Source organism: Neoarius graeffei, chromosome 16, assembly GCF_027579695.1.
Source record: "Neoarius graeffei isolate fNeoGra1 chromosome 16, fNeoGra1.pri, whole genome shotgun sequence".
Lineage (NCBI taxonomy): Eukaryota > Metazoa > Chordata > Actinopteri > Siluriformes > Ariidae > Neoarius > Neoarius graeffei.
In genome coordinates, this window is record NC_083584.1 from 7781433 (window position 1) to 7799267 (window position 17835).

Genomic DNA, 17835 nt, shown 5'->3' on the forward strand with positions numbered 1-17835 from the left:
ACTTCAGGCCAGACGTCGTGGAGTTGGAACGGTGTCTCTATCTCGAACACCCTAGGAGTAGTAATGAATCCAAAAAACGTGTCGGAATAAGGCAGAATAAGCAAACTTAAGAAGAACATAGTGTGCTTATAATAATAATAATAATAATAATGTATGATGTGTCACAAAACAGAAAAAAATGAATCATCCAACAATGTCTGGTTTAATTGGTAATTTTTTTTATTCATTTATCAATATGATATATTTTTGTTTGTTTATTTTTGGTATCAGTTAAATTGACCATCAAAACAAACCCATAGAAAAATAACATTCCAGAATGGAACAATGTTTCCTTTTCAAATTCAGATCATTAAATAAATAAATAAATAAATACATACATACATACATACATACATACATGCAAAAACATTTATAATAAATAAATAAATAATAACAGCTAATTAAAAAAAATAAAATAAAAGACATCATTTTAGTTGATCACTGAAATATTTAAACATGAGTGAGACTCAGGAATCCTCGTCCCATATTTGGTCCAGTTTTTGGACAGTAATAACACCTGTAGTTAAATGTTCTGTTTCTTCTTCAACAAAAAATCCTTTTTCCCCCCCGTTGGTCCTGTTCAGAGTTTGTGCCTCACGTTGGCAGCGATGATGTCCATCATTCCAAGGTGCTGCTGCACCACATTCCTGATTCGCTCCAAAGAGTTTGCGCTGTAGTTCTGCAACACAAATAAAAACACTGAGTGTCTCACAAACACATATCGATCAACACACATTAGTAAACATCTCCGCTCTGTTTCTGTACATTTACAGTTATGGGTTTTGTTTGACAGATTGTGCCTTAAAATTTACATTAATCGGGTCATAAACATCTGGAATTCCTGACCTTTAAACTTTTCCGAGCACATAAAATATGAAAGTAACTTACTGATTTTTTCAGAATTTCCTTCAACTTCCTGAAGTGTCTTCTCAGTTTCCTCTCACTCCACGAGCGTCCTGATCTTTCAGCATACGCTGCTGTCTGTTTCAGAGGAAAACAGGAAAGTTACTTGACTGAACATCATTATTTCTTTCCTTCAGACTGATGAAAACTGACTTTTTTTTTACGATAGTTTTAGTCCCTAATGCCAAGGTTCAGAATTATTCCAGTATATTTACTCTAATATATTAGTAGAAGACGTTTTGCCGTCACTTACACATTGTTTCAGCTCGTTTAACTGCCGGGTATCGAGGATGTTCAGGAAATTATCCAGTGCCCTGCCGTCCCATTTCACTTCATCTACATGAGCTGTGAGAGGGCTGAAGAGAACGATGATCTGCTCCGTGGCCTCAGCCAGAAACCTCACCTGATCTTCTGCCTGGAGGAAAAAGACATGGTGTGAACGTCGTGAACTAAAGTGAACTGATGCTCCTTACAAAAGCATTCGAACGTGAAGTAGAGCTTCAGTTTAATTTGTAAAGTTCGCAGATTACCTTGGCCTTCATGACTTCATTGTACACCAGCCGTGGAAATGGTCCTTTCACTGAAGTCATCTCTCCACCCTAAAAAAAAAAAAAGAGAATGGAACAGTTTTAACACAATGAACGCAGCATCTAACAGGATCAACATCCCAGAAAAAACAGCGATAAATTTAATCACCAATTCAACTAATAATCTGAACAAATGTCCTCCTGAATCCAATCAGGACGACGGCAGCAGCCGGGTGAATTTACAGAGGAACAGAGGAACAATAACTTGTACATTTACTCTGATCTGCAAACCGAGAGCTTAAACACAAACTGTAGCTTCTCTTGGTGCTGAGGTGGAACCATCAAGGACACCTTTAGTGTGGAATGTGGAGGTCAGAAGGACGGAGCGTGTGATGTTCATTTAATTTACTTTTTGAATAAAGATTTAAAGCTGCATCGGTGGGACTTAAGATCCAAATACGTACTGAAATTATTTCTGATGAAGGTAAGGCAAGGCAAGGCAAGTTTATTTATATAGCACATTTCATACACAATGGCAGTTCAATGTGCTTTACAGAAGTAAAAACAAAAACAGTAAACAATAGAGAAATAAAATTACATAAAATAATTTTATCTTTATTCTAAAATAATTAATTAAAAGAATTAAAAGAAAATAAGAATTAAACAATAGTAGAAATAAAATATTAAAATGCCAAAAAGAAAAAGGAGAAAGAGAAAGAGGGAAAAAAAAAACCTAGCAGAATAAAATAGAATAAAGTTAAAATAAATTTAAAACATGCAGAGAAAAAGATTATAAAAAAATGTAAAATATTAATTATTTAACAGAAAGCATCTGAAAACAGCTTGGTCTTTAACCTAGATTTGAAGCTGCCAACAGCAGGAGCATTTTTGATGTCCTCTGGCAGTTGGTTCCATAGCTGCACTGCATAGTAGCTAAAAGCTGCTTCACCACACTTTGTTTTAACAACTGGTTTTAATAGTAAATTTTTCTGTTGCGATCTGGTAGATCTGATTGGGTTAGGCCGCTGCAACATATCAGAGAGGTAATTGGGCCCTGTACCATTTAAAGATTTGTACACCAGCAGCAATGCTTTAAAGTCAATTCTGTAGCTTACTGGAAGCCAGTGAAGGGACCTTAGAATTGGAGTAATGTGCTCTGTTCTTTTTGTTCGTGTGAGAACCCTCGCCGCTGCATTTTGAACCAGCTGAAGTCGTTTGACGGGTTTTTTTGGCAGGCCTGTGAAAAGGCCATTGCAGTAATCAACCCTACTAGAGATGAAGGCATGTATTAGTTTTTCCAAATCATGTTTTGACATAAGTCCTCTTAGTTTGGAAATGTTTTTTAGGTGATAAAATGCCGTTTTAGTGATTGCTTTCATGTGACTGTCAAAGTTTAGCTCACTGTCAATGAAAACACCAAGATTTTTAACCATTTCTTTAGTTTTAATCCCTTTTGTGTCAAGAATAGTGGTAATCCTGAGTCTTTCATCTTTTTTTCCAAATAGAATTATTTCTGTTTTATCTGTGTTCAGCTGAAGAAAATTTTGTGACATCCAGCTATTGATTTGATCGATACACTGGTAGAGACATTCAAGGGGGGCATAATCATTTGGTGATAGAGCAAAATAAATTTGGGTATCATCTGCATAGCAGTGATACAAAATTGAATTTTTATTGATAATTTGCCCAAGTGGGAGCATATAAAGGTTGAAAAGTAATGGTCCAAGAATCAACCCCTGGGGGACACAACAGGTCAAGGGCATTGACGTTGAGGAACAATTTCCCAGGGTAACAAAGAAGCTTCTATCTTTTAAGTATGATTTTAACCAATTGATAACTTTACCAGTCAATCCAACCCAGTGTTCAAGTCTATATAGCAGTATGTTGTGATCAACAGTATCAAAAGCTGCACTGAGGTCCAGTAATACCAGGACCGATGTTTTGCCTGCATCAGTATTAAGACGTATGTCATTTATAACTTTAATCAGCGCTGTTTCAGTGCTATGATTGGCACGAAATCCTGACTGAAAATTATCAAAACGGCTGTTTGATATCAAGAAGGCAGTTAATTGATTGAAGACAATTTTTTCCAGGATTTTCCCGATAAATGGTAGATTTGATATTGGCCTGTAATTATTTAACACTGAAGGATCCAGATTATTTTTTTTAAGAAGGGGCTTTACAACAGCTTTTTTTAGGGACACAGGAACAACACCAGTCTCCAAGGATGTATTTATAATTTGAAGCACATCTGTAATTATAAGATGAAGAACAGACTTAAAAAAGTTGGTGGGCAGAATGTCCAGTTCAGATGTTGAAGGTACAGACATTCTCTCTAAAGGTACTGAGATACACCCTAAAGGTACCTGGCTGAGTTTTTCAAAAGCATCGCAGCACAAAGATGATCGTTCCATGGTCGAGTCAGCATCACACTGAACACTCTCTCTAAGAGCTCAGATAATTTTAATGTTTTGATGCTTTTTGTTGGACGCTTGGCCCAGTAGATGGTACCACTGCAGCACCAAGGAGAACGACAGAACATTTATCGGCTGGTTTATTATTATTATTATTATTATTATTATTGTGGAAATATTTGTCTGTAGAGAAAGACACATCAAGTTTTTCTAAAGGTACAGCTTTCCACAAGTACAATACGCGTAATAAAAATATGCTGAGATCCGTAAAATCGAACACGAACTGGGGTCTGTTCAGATCTCAAATCTCGTGTGTCCACAGCTGGATCTCTTTACTGGATAATATTCAATCACTGTCAGATATTAATAAACTTAAAAGAGCTGTGAAAAGTTCCTTAATAGTCAATAATTAGGCTCTGTTTCTTCTTTTTTAAATATATTAAGTTTATCGAGATTAATGTTATTTTTGGTCATTATCATTTTTATCACATTATTTATTATAATGGCTTAATAAATGTTTCAGTGTTTTTTTTTTTCCCAGAGCCCGACTGAAACTCATATTGTATGACGTAGGTCTTCTGAATAGAGTATCTCATTATTATTTATTATTATTATTATTAGTAGTAGTAGTAGTGGTGGTGGTGATGTTAGTGATGATGTCAGTGATGCGGTCAGTATTTTGAGCCCCAGGTTCGGAGCAGAAGTCAGAGACAGAGTGATGGAGTGATGGAGAAATCAGGGCCCCTGAGGGACTCACCATGTCCTTGAGCAGTGAGAGACTCGAGCGGCTCTTCATGCTGTACTGGCTCATCATCCAGTCGCAGGCGTCGCAGCGCTCGTGCACGATGAGAAAGAGCAGGAAGTAAAGCGCCGTCCCCGACTGTCCGCTCTTCATGTTCCCGCTGGCTGCTCGGGGAGCTTTTTGGCTTCATGCTGCAGCTCGCTGGATTTATCCGCAGATATGGAAAAGGAAAACGAAGGGAGGCCGGAGCTCCCATTTCGAGTCCCGGGGCCCAAAGTAAAAGCCCCCGCGCTCCTTCATCACCCCTCCCCCCCCTTTCGCTTTCACTTTCCTCTCAGCCCTCAGAGCACCGCATAGCACAGGAAAGTTCGGCCCAGAACCGCACACTAACCCCTCACACACCATGGTACCGTCAGCACACAGCTGTTCTGGACCTGGAGCTGATTTGTGCCCAGTTGACTCTCCGACGCGCTGAAATCCGCTCCAGATGCCCCCAGTGTCTCCTGTAAGACTCCTCCCTGTGGAGTGAACAGCAGCAGGGCCCACTGAAGCACACGGGCCGAACCGATCAGCACATCTGATCCAAACCAAGCCCAAAGAGTTACAGCTCACCTGCGGGACAAAAACAACCAGAAAGAGAGAACACACACACACACACACACACACACCGCTCACTCGCTTCTCAGGGCTCTTTCAGTCACGTGACCCGAGTGAACCGACTGCTGATGTAACGTGATGACGAAACCCGGGATTCCTCCGGTGACGTAGCAAAAGTGCACACAGCTGCAGACAAGATCAAAGAAACATTACAGAAAATAGCAAAGTAACATTACATCACTTCCGGACACTTTCCCTTACACAACCACAACAGAAATAATAATAATAATAATAATAATAATAATAATAATAATAATAATAATAATGAACCCAATTCAAAAAAGTTGCGACACTGGGTAAAACATACTAAATAAAAACAGAATCATGGAAACCCTAAATGAAATTAAAAATAGTACAAAGACAACATATCAGATGTTGAAACGAAGAAATTTTATTGTTTTTTGAAAAATATCTGCTCATTTTGAATTTGTTGTCAGCAGCACGTTTTAGAAAAGTTGGGACGGGGCAACAAAAGACTGAAAACGTTGTGTAATGCTAAAACTAGATAGAACTTGACGCCAACGGTGTGGATGGGGATGCCTCCGCCCGGTAGACTACTCGCCTTATTAAGTTGTGATTTGGGGATGGACATTTGACCTCACAGTAATCTTGACCTGCTGAAATTACGAGTATCAGCCTTGGAGATATTGGGTTCACAAGGTTTTTGGACAGACATTTGACCTCACATTGACCTTGACCTTTTGATCTCAAAATCTAATCATTTCATCTTTGTCCCAAAGTGCACAAATGGTGAAAGTTTGGTGAAATTCCTTTCATTAGTCTTTGAGATATGGTGTTCAAATTGTTTAGGGATGGACATTTGACCTCACAGTGACCTTGACCTGTGACTTTTTAACCTCAAAATCTAATCATTTCATCTTTGTCCCAAAGCCCACAAATAGTGAAAGTTTGCTGAAATTCCTTTCATTAGCCTTTGAGATATCTAGTTCACAAGGTTGAGGGACGGACGCACGGACGGACGCATGGACAGACAGACACCCCAAAAACATAATGCCTCCTGCACCTTATGGTGGTGGAGGCATAAAAACAAAAACAAACTAGATAGAACTCAACGTCAACGGCATCGATGGGGATGCCTCCGTCTGGTAGACCACACACATTATTAAGTTGTGATTTGGGGATGGACATTTGACCTCACAGTGACCTTGACCTTAGACCTTTTGATCTCAAAATCTAATCAGTTTGTCTCCTTCCCCAAATGCACAAATGGTGAAAGTTTGGTGAAATTCCTTTCATTCGCCTTGGAGATATCGTGTTCACAAAGTGTTCGGACAGACATTTGACCTCACAGTGACCTTGACCTTAGACCTTTTGATCTCAAAATCTAATCAGTTCATGTTTGGCCCAAAGTGCACAAATGGTGAAAGTTTGGTGAAATTCCTTTCATTAGCTTTTGAGATATCGTGTTCACAAGGTTTCGGGACAGACGCACGGACAGACGGACAACCTGAAAACATAATGCCTCCTGCACCTTACAGTGGCGGAGGCATACAAAACCCTAATTTGGTTAATTGTTAACAGGTCAATAAGATGATTGGGTATAAAAAGAGCACCCAGAGAGGTGGAGTCTCTCAGAAGTAAAGATGGGACGGGGTTTACCACTCTGTAAAAGACTCCGTGAGCAAACAGTGCAACAATTTAAGAATAACATCACATTCTCAATGTAAAACTGCAAAGAGTTTGTGGATCACATCATTTATGGTCCATAATATAATTAAAAGAGTCAGAGAATCTGGAGAAATCTCTGTATGCAAGAGACAAGGCTGAAAACTGACATTGGATGCCTGTGATCTTCAGGCCCTCAGGAGACACTGCATTAAAAGCAGACATGTGTCTGTAGTGGAAATCACTGTATGGGCTCAGGAACACTTCAGAAAACCATCGTCTGTGAAAACACTTCATTACTGCATCCACAAATGCAAGTTAAAACCAGATATAAACAATATCCAGAAACCCCGCCCACTTCTCTGGGCCCGAGCTCTTTTACGATGGACTGAGGCAAAGTGGAAAACTGTCCCGAGGTCTGACGAATCAAAAGTAGAAATTATTTTTAGAAATTATGGACACCACATCCTCAGGCTAAAGAGGAGAGGGACCATCCGGCTTGTTATCAGCGCACAGCTCAAAGCCAGCATCTGTGATGGTATGAGGGGGCATTAGTGCACATGACATGGGTACAGTGGATATAAAAAAGTGTACGCATCCTGTTAAAATGATCGGGTTTTCTGATGTAAATAAATGAGACCATGATCAATATTTTCAAAATTTTTCCCACCTTTAATGTGACCTATAACCTGTACAATTCTATTGAAAAACAAACAAATCTGTTCGGGAGAAAAACATAAAAAATAAAAAACATACAATAAGCTGGTTGCATAAGTATGCACACCCTTAAACTAATACTTTGCTGAAGCACCTTTTGATTTAATTACAGCATTCGGTCTTTTTGGGTTCACACCTGCCATCAATTAAACTGACTCTGATTAACCCCAAATAAAGTTCAGACATTTACTCAGTCGCATCCTCCAGCAAAAGCCAGGGTTCACAGAGAGCTTACAAAGCGTCAAAGGGACCTCATTGTTGAAAGGTATCAGTCAGGAGAAGGGTACAAAAAAAAATTCGACAGCATTAGATATACCATAGAGCAGAGTGAAGACAGTCATCAAGAAGTAAAGAAAATATGGGAGAACAGTGACATTACCGAGAACTGGACGTCCCTCCAAACTTGATGAAAAGACAAGATGGAAACTGGTCAGAGAGGCTGCCGAGAGGCCTACAGCAACGCTGAAGGAGCTGCAGGAATTTCTGCCAAGTACTGGTTGTGTACTACATGTGACAACAATCTCCCATATTCTCCATATGTCTGGATTATGAGGTAGGGTCAAAGAAAAACATCCAGGCCTGGCTAAATTTAGCAAAAAAAAAAATACATCAACTCTCCCAAAAGCATGTGGGAAAATGTGTTATGGTCTGATGAAACCAAGGTTGAACAATTTGTCCCCCCACTTATGAGCCTGTCATCATATATCGCCATATGTAAGATCTGTTATGTAGGACTAGGTGTTGTTACCCCAATAGATACTTAAGGCACCGACGAGACACTGTGGCCATCAAATGAGTGATGGCATCCTTTGGGTTCTCAAGTGGGCGCCCTCCTTCTTGGGTGTTTCGCTGATAGGCCCACGACACCTCCAGAGGGTTCAGCAGTGAATCCCAGCATCCCAGGTTCACTTCCATCAGCCATCACACACTTGGAGCCCCATGTCAGGTCCTTCCTCCTGGTCCACAGCCACTGGCTCCCCTTCTCAGCAGCCTTAGAGAGATCCTTGATTGCCTGCCTGTGGGCCTTCCCTCGCACCCCCATCTCCCTGAGTAGCCTATATGTTGAGGTGGCTATGAATCCCCTGCAGCCTACTTCCACCGGGCGTACCTTCACATTCCAGCCTTGTTGCTTGGCATCTGCTGCAAGATCGGCGTATCTCAGCTTCTTCTGCTCATAGGCTTCCTCTACCGCCCCCTCCCATGGTACCGTGAGCTCAATGATGTACACGACCTTGAGTGAGGAAGACCACAAAACAAGGTCTGGACGCAGGTTGGTGGATGCAATTTCCGGTGGAAACTACAACTTTTTGTCCAGGTCTGCCAGCATTTTCCAGTCCTGTGCTCTACCCAGCTGCCCAATGTCCGCCCTACTGGTGATGGTGAAGCTGGCTTGACCCTGCCGGACAAAGAGTGTTGGCTGCCGGTGGGATGGCGGGGGAGGAAGCGCATTTGCGCTCACCTGCTGGCATTCCAGCACTGCAGCAAGACATCTTAGTACCTGGTTGTGTCGCCAGGTGTAGCGGCCTTGGGTGAGGCTAGTCTTGCAGCCCACTAAAATGTGCTGTAAATGTAAATTTTGCAAAAAAAATACATCAACTCTCCCAAAAGCATGTGGGAAAATGTGTGATGGTCTGATGAAACCAAGGTTGAACAATTTGTCCCCCCACTTATGAGCCTGTCATCATATATCGCCATATGTAAGGGAATAAGTTGAATTATCTGCCCTTCGAAACATCGGACTGGGATTATTTTGCTTCATGTACATCTTCAGGTGGTTTACTGCAACCGTGTAAAGATTCATCAAAATCCATCCAACTGTTTAGGAGGAGTTGCACTGACAAGACACATGGACAGACGGACAGGGTGATTCTTATATGCCCCTGCCCCCCCCCAAAAAAAAAATTGTTTGCAGGGGGTATAATAATAATAATAATAATAATAATAATAATAAATGATGTGTCACAAAACAGAAAAAATGAATCATCAAACGATGTCTGGTTTCATTGGTAATTTTTTTTTATTCATTTATCAATATGATATATTTTTTTGTTTGTTTATTTTTGGTATCAATGAAATTGACCATCAAAACAAACCCATAGAAAAATAACATTCCAGAATAGAACAATGTTTCCTTTTCAAATTCAGATCATTAAATAAATAAATACAGACATACACACAAAAAACGTTTATAAATAAATAAATAAATAAATAAATAAAATACCAACAACTATTTTAAAACAAAAAAAAGCTACATCATTTTAGTTGATCACTGACATATTTAAACATGAGTGAGACTCAGGAATCCTCGTCCCATATTTGGTCCAGTTTTTGGACAGTAATAACACCTGTGGTTAAATGTTCTGTTTCTTCAACAAAAAGTCCTTTTTTCCCCCCGTTGGTCCTGTTCAGAGTTTGTGCCTCACGTTGGCAGCGATGATGTCCATCATTCCAAGGTGCTGCTGCACCACATTCCTGATTCGCTCCAAAGAGTTTGCGCTGTAGTTCTGCAACACAAATAAAAACACTGAGTGTCATTCAAAAATATATCGATTGTCAATCCTGCGTGTTGTGGCACGTGCACCTGAAGGCGCGCCTCGGGCTGCAGGCGTGCCGAGTGGACTCCAGCACATGCGCAGTGAACAAGGCGCATCTGAGCTCAATTAAGGAATTGTGTTTGCCTATTTAAGGACTGTGCTGATGCATTTGCATCGTGAAGTATTACGATACACAAATACGCATTACCGAGCCTTTCTACCCGTGTTCTTGTCTTCCTGTTTCTCGTTCCTGTTCTAGGTTTGTCTCTGATATCCTGTTTGTGCCTCGCCTGACCTTTTAACCTGTTTTCACGTTTTGATCTAGCCTGCCGATTCAGACTGTTTGCCTGTGTATGTATCTCTGTATAGTTTTGCACTTTGTATAATACTGCACTTTTATCATTAAACTGAAACTTCTGCACTTACATCTGCCTCCCTCGCATACCTGACAGAATACTTCACCTTACAATGGATGTAGCAGAAGTGTTTCAATACGCGATTCCACGTGGCTTCCAGGTTTCCCTCTCTCAGCCCCTCGCCTCGTATTTTCGGATGAAGTCTGACTGGAGTCCCCTGGCACTCTACTACGGAATATATCCTCTTAGGGGATTCAACTTGCAGTGTGACTTCAATGAGGACCTCCAAGAGCCCAAGCCACCACCCATCTGTATAAGCTTCATCTTAACGATCATTGCTGGAGGAGCATACAGATGGCTGGATTACCTAATTCAAGTTAAGCACCCATGCCTTCAAATCCCAGATCTTCTTTGCCATGCTCGTTCCTTTTCGAATCCCATGAAAATTTTTGGGGAGGGGCAATCATTCCGATGGCCGACACAGCGGAGGAGGCTGTCGCTCCAGAGCTCCCTCCAGTGGCTGATATAGAGACAGCAGAGGAGGCGGTTGTTCCTGAGCCCCTCTTGGAGGCTGTCTCTCCTGAGCTGGTTTCTCAGCCAGAACCAGCACCTGAATTAATGCCAGAACCAGTGCTGGAGTCTGAGTCTGAGTCAACGCCAGTGTTGGCTCCAGAGTTGGAGCCAGAGCCTGTGCCAGTCAGCTCCAGAGTCTATGTCAGATCCTGTATCAGTGCTTACTCCAGAGCCAGTGCCCAGTTCAGCCAGAGCAGCAGAGCCTACACCAGAGTCGGTACCTGTGCCAGCTTTAGTGCTGATGCCAGAACCTGAGTCTGTTCCTGAACATTTGTCAGAAGATGTTGGAACAACCTCTGCCTTAGCCAGCTATGAAGACGTCGTCATCCTGCCGCTACCCGGCTATGAAGTAATCGTTGTCCTGCCGCCAGGTCTTAACCAGGACTGAAGCAACATGCTGACGGCGCTCGAGCCCATGCCTGAGTCCAGAGTCTGAAAGAGGGCAGAGTCCAGAACTCGAGTCATCCCCAGAGCCCAAGCCCTCCACTGAAGCAGAATACAGCCTGGAGCCCAAGTCAAAACTTGCTTCCAGCCTTGAGCCCAAGTCATCTTCAGAGCTTGAGCACACTTCCAGCCATGAGCCTAAGCCAGATCCAGAGCCCAAGCCTGAGTCATTTCCTGAGTGGGAGCCAGAGTCCAGACCAAAGCTCAACTCATCTCCAGAGCTTGAATCCAGCCCAGAGCTTGAGTTCACCTTCAGTCCTGGAGCCGAGCCATGTCCAAGACCCAAATCAGGTCCAGAGTCTGAGCATGATTCTGGCCCAGAGCCCAAGTCAAGTCCCCAGCTCAAGCTCACTCCTAGTCAAGAATCCAAGTTTTGTCCTGAGCCAGAGCCCAAACCCCCACTGGAGCCAAGTATAATGGATTTTCACTCCCAGTGGGAGCTCTTTGGGAGGTGGTTCTGTCAGTCCTGCGCACTGTGGTGCGTGCACCTGAAGGCGTGCCTCAGGCTGCACGCATGCTCAGTGGACTCCAGCACGTGCACCGTGAACAAGGCGCACCTGAGCTCAGTTAAGGAACTGTGTTTGCCTATTTACAAACTGTGCTGATGCATTTGCATCGCAAAGTATTACAATACGCAAGTACGCATTGCCTTTCTACCCATGGTCTTGTCTTCCTGTTTGTTGATTCTTGTGCCTGTTTCTTCTTCCTGTTCTAGGTTTGTCTCTGATATCCTGTTTGTGCCTCGCCTGACCTTTTTGCCTGTTTTCATGTTTTGATCTAGCCTGCCGATTCGGACTGTTTGCCTGTGTATGCATATCTCTGTATAGGTTTGCACTTTGTAAATAATACTGCACTTTTATCATTAACCTGAAATTTCTGCACTTACATCTGCCTCCCTCATGTACTGTACCTGACATCGATCAACACACATTAGTAAGCATGTCCACTCTGTTTCTGTACATTTACAGTTATGGGTTTTGTTTGACAGATTGTGCCTTAAAATTTACATTAATCGGGTCATAAACATCTGGAATTCCTGAGCATTAAACTTTTCTGAGCACATAAAATATGAAAGTAACTTACAGATTTTTTCAGAATTTCCTTCAATGTCGTGAAGTGTCTTCTCAGTTTCCTCTCACTCCACGAGCGTCCTGATCTTTCAGCATACGCTGCTGTCTGTTTCAGAGGAAAACAGGAAAGTTACTTGACTGAACATCATTATTTCTTTCCTTCAGACTGATTTATAATCTCTGACTTTTTTTTACGATAGTTTTAGTCCCGAATGCCAAGGTTCAGAATTATTCCAGTATATTTACTCTAATATATTAGTAGAAGACGTTTTGCCGTCACTTACACATTGTTTCAGCTCGTTTAACTGCCGGGTATCGAGGATGTTCAGGAAATTACCGAGTGCCCTGCCGTCCCATTTCACTTCATCTACATGAGCTGTGAGAGGGCTGAAGAGAGCGATGATCTGCTCCGTGGCCTCAGCCAGAAACCTCACCTGATCTTCTGCCTGGAGGAAAAAGACATGGTGTGAACGTCGTGAACTAAAGTGAACTGATGCTTCTTACAAAAGCATTAGAACGTGAAGTAGCGCTTCAGTTTAATTTGTAAAGTTCGCAGATTACCTTGGCCTTCATGACATCATCGTACACCAGCTGTGGAAATGGTCCTTTCACTGAAGTCATCTCTCCACCCTAAAAAAAAAAAAAAAAAAAGAGAATGGAACAGTTTTAACACAATGAACGCAGCATCTAACAGGATCAACATCCCAGAAAAAAACAGCAATAAATTTAATCACCAATTCAACTAATAATCTGAACAAATGTCCTTCTGAATCCAATGAGGATGATGGCAGCAGCCGGGTGAATTTACAGAGGAACAGAGGAACAATAACTTGTACATTTACTCTGATCTGTAAACCGAGAGCTTAAACACAAACTGTAGCTTCTCTTGGTGCTGAGGTGGAACCATCAAGGACACCTTTAGTGTGGAACGTGGAGGTCAGAAGGACGGAGCATGTGGTGTTCATTTAATTTGCTTTTTGAATAAAGATTTAAAGCTGCATCGGTGGGACTTAAGATCCAAATACGTACTGAAATTCTTATGAGGATATAGACATTCTCTCTAAAGGTACTGAGATACACCCTAAAGGTACCTGGCTGAGTACAAAGATGATCGTTCCATGGTCGACTGAACATCACACTGAACACTCTCTCTAAGATCTCAGATAATTTTAATGTTTTGATGCTTTTTCTTGGAATCTTGGCCCAGTTGATGGTACCACTGCAGCACCAAGGAGAACTACAGAACATTTATCTGCTATAATACAATAATAATAATAATAATAATAATAATAATAATAATAAACTTTTGGAAATATTTGCCTGTAGAGAAAGATACATCAAGTTTTTCTAAAGGTACAGATTTACACAAGTACAATACACATAATAAAAATATGCTGAGATGCGTAAAATGAAACACGAACTGGGGTCTGTTCAGATCTCAAATCTCGTGTCTCCACAGCTGGATCTCTTTACTGGATAATATTCAATCACTGTCAGATATTAATAAACTTAAAAGAGCTGTGAAAAGTTCCTTTATAGTCAATAATTAGGCTCTGTTTCTTCTTTTTTAAATATATTAATTTTATCGAGATTAATGTTATTTTTGGTCATTATCATTTTTATCACATTATTTATTATAATGGCTTCATAAATGTTTAAGTGTTTTTTTTCCAGAGCCCTACTGAAACTCATATTGTATGACGTAGGTCTTCTGAATAAAGATTCTCATTATTATTATTAGTAGTAGTAGTAGTAGTAGTGGTGGTGATGTTAGTGATGTTAGTGATGATGTCAGTGATGCGGTCAGTATTTTGAGCCCCAGGTTCGGAGCAGAAGTCAGAGACAGAGTGATGGAGTGATGGAGAAATCAGGGCCCCTGAGGGACTCACCATGTCCTTGAGCAGTGAGAGACTCGAGCGGCTCTTCATGCTGTACTGGCTCATCATCCAGTCGCAGGCGTCGCAGCGCTCGTGCACGATGAGAAAGAGCAGGAAGTAAAGCGCCGTCCCCGACTGTCCGCTCTTCATGTTCCCGCTGGCTGCTCGGGGAGCTTTTTGGCTTCATGCTGCAGCTCGCTGGATTTATCCGCAGATATGGAAAAGGAAAACGAAGGGAGGCCGGAGCTCCCATTTCGAGTCCCGGGGCCCAAAGTAAAAGCCCCCGCGCTCCTTCACCCCCCCCTTTCGCTTTCACTTTCCTCTCAGCCCTCAGAGCACCGCATAGCACAGGAAAGTTCGGCCCAGAACCGCACACTAACCCCTCACACACCATGGTACCGTCAGCACACAGCTGTTCTGGACCTGGAGCTGATTTGTGCTCAGTTGACTCTCCGACGCGCTGAAATCCGCTCCAGATGCCCCCAGTGTCTCCTGTAAGACTCCTCCCTGTGGAGTGAACAGCAGCAGGGCCCACTGAAGCACACGGGCCGAACCGATCAGCACATCTGATCCAAACCAAGCCCAAAGAGTTACAGCTCACCTGCGGGACAAAAACAACCAGAAAGAGAGAACACACACACACACACACACACACCGCTCACTCGCTTCTCAGGGCTCGTCGCCGCCTCCTTCTGTCACGTGACCCAGGGGATGACGACAAGCGGAATTCCTCCGGTGACGTAGCAAAAGTGCGCTCACCTGCAGACAAGAGCAAAGTGACATTACAAAAAAATAGCAAAGAATACATCACTTCCGGAAACTTTCCCTTACACAACCACAATAATAATAATAATAATAATAATAATAATAATAATAATGATAATACCAACTCCAAAAAAGTTGCGACACTGTGTAAAACATAAATAAAAACAGAATATGACAATTTGCAAATCATTGAAAATAGCACAAAGACAACATAACAGATGTCGAAGCTGAGAAATTTTATTGTTGTTTTGAAAAATATATGCTCATTTTGAATTTGATGTAAGCAAAACACATTTCCAAAAGTTAGGACAGGGGCGTGTTTACCACTGTGTTGCATCACCTCTTCTTTTCAAGATTCAAGATTAACTTTATTGTTTCACAAAGTGAGAAATTTGTTCTGGGCCATTCCCACATGCTGCAGCCACAACACAGAACATACAATACAACACAATAACAAACATACAATAGATATGCGCACCCATATCATACAAGGTGCCTAAAAGTGCAAGAAACATTGTGAATTAAAAAAAATAAAAAATAAAATCATTAAATAAATAAATGAGAGAATGAATAAATAACACCTAAAAGGTGTAATAAAATGTTAAAATTCTTATAAGTAAAAATACTAACCTGTGCAAAACAAAACAACCACAAGTCATCTGTGCTCTGGTCTTATCTGACCTTGTTTACCACACTCTAAAAAATAATGGGGCCAGTACCAGTTCTTCAGGGCGATGCCATAGAAGAACCTTTTTTCAGGGCTTCAAAGAACCATTCATGCAACAGTTCCTTAAAGAACCATTTAAACCATTTGTTTGAGCAGTGAAGACAGATTTGTGTTATGTGCATTGACCAGCAAATGGTAAGAGAATGCCAGGCTCTGAAGAACCATTTCCAATGTGAAGAACCTTTCACATAATGTAATGGTTCATCACAGAGTTTTGACTCTCCATGGAACCATCCAGAGATTTGAAGAACCACTGAAGCACCTTTATTTTTTAGAGTGCAGCCAGCGGCGAAACAAAACAACAATGGGCCCGTAAGCAAGATTATCTAGGTGGGCCCAATATTCAGTACAACACGTGATAAATGTCCAGGATAGGCCGACAGTTCCATAAATAGGCCAAGAAGATACAATGAAGCAATTCACAGTAGTATGTTAACTACAACACACACATAGAAAAACATGGTGACGGCCACCTTCAATGGAAACATTGGTGATGGCGCACCACATCCATGAAAACACATTGGTGACGGCGCACCATATCCATGAAAACACATTGGTGACGGCGCACCATATCCATGAAAGCACATTGGTGATGGCGCACCATATCCATGAAAACATATACACACTGATGACGGTGCACCATAACAAACGCACACTGCATTCTTAGGCCAGAATAAACACCCAATAAACTCAACACACACAGAAAAAATGGTGACGGTGCACCAAATGAATGAAAACGTATTGGTGACGGCGCACCATTTCGTGCTGTCAGAGTCGGACCCCCTCCTGTTAGCACAACAAGCCACCGAGCTAGCTAGTAGTTCACTGACCCCCTCCTCACCTACGTTTTCTCCATTGTTCTCACCCTCTTGGTTGCAATCTTTACTGGTTGCTGGACTGGTAGCAGCAACCTCGACCTCTCCCTCTTCAGTCCTTTGAAAGAAAGTGCTTATTTTCGGAAGTTTGTTTCGTTCTTCCAGCAGCTCTTCTTTTCTTTTTCGTTTTTGAAAGCCACTTAGGTGTTTTTTCTTGGGCTCCATTGCTAACACAATGAATGGTAACAGTTTAGTCTAATGTCTTGCATCTACGCATGTTCAGTTCACTACCATATCCCACAATTCCAGGTCGCAATGTAAAAAATAAAATACATGAATACATTGTTCTTTTAAGATCTTTATTGCTATTTGAAACATTTTTGTGTGTATAATTTTTTACCATTTTATAATTTTTGTAATGACCTATAGATATATAGTAATTAAAAGTACCACCACTTTGCTATTGGTATAGTGCTTAAACATCCCACCATAGTGTTGGAGTCTGCCATTCTGCTGGGCTATAAATAGGGTCCGATCACTGTATGCTCCTGTTTAATGGTTTATTGATGAGTTTTCTACATCTTCAAAGATAATGTACAAGACTCATTCAGAAAGTCAACCTTTAAATTACGTTAGGGCCCACTAGGTGTCAGTGATGGGGCCCCTAGGAGGTCATGGGCCCATAAGCACTTGCCGCCCCTGCTTTAGGCCTAGATCTTAAATGCCATTTGATGCAACAATGCACTGCAGTAGACATAAGCTATCTAATGTGACAAATATATCCATTAATCATTGCTGAAAGTACATAGAAAAGATAATAGTTTGTATCACATTTATTTTAGTAACTATGAAATTCAAGACAATTTAACCTACCTGTCACAAAGTGATCAGAACAAATCCGGATACACTCGAGTTGTCCTAAATTTGATCGGTTGATGGCAGCCAGCCACTGTCGTCTCCTCCGCTTGCTTTTCTCCTGTGCTGCAATTCCCTGGTGAGTCACGACTTTAGGGAGTCTGTGGAAGCTTTTGCCACCCTTTTCCCCCCGG

General features: G+C 41.6%; 2 protein-coding genes across 2 annotated transcripts; both read right to left on the bottom strand.

The window, feature by feature from the left end:
* Nucleotides 1-414: 414 nt before the first annotated feature.
* LOC132899916 (interferon a3-like) lies at nt 415-5309 on the bottom strand. Its single transcript, XM_060941965.1, has 5 exons — nt 4641-5309; nt 1473-1541; nt 1196-1357; nt 928-1020; nt 415-718 (listed from the first exon to the last, which is right to left on the bottom strand). Exons 1-5 carry the CDS (start codon nt 4776-4778, stop codon nt 620-622), a joined length of 561 nt encoding a protein of 186 aa, XP_060797948.1. The 5' UTR covers nt 4779-5309; the 3' UTR covers nt 415-619.
* A 4414-nt stretch (nt 5310-9723) lies between these two features.
* On the bottom strand, nt 9724-15159 carry LOC132899917 (interferon a3-like). The gene is made up of 5 exons (XM_060941966.1): nt 14492-15159; nt 13164-13232; nt 12887-13048; nt 12616-12708; nt 9724-10129 (listed from the first exon to the last, which is right to left on the bottom strand). The coding sequence occupies exons 1-5, from the start codon at nt 14627-14629 to the stop codon at nt 10031-10033; spliced, it is 561 nt and encodes a 186-aa protein (XP_060797949.1). The 5' UTR covers nt 14630-15159; the 3' UTR covers nt 9724-10030.
* Nucleotides 15160-17835: the final 2676 nt, after the last annotated feature.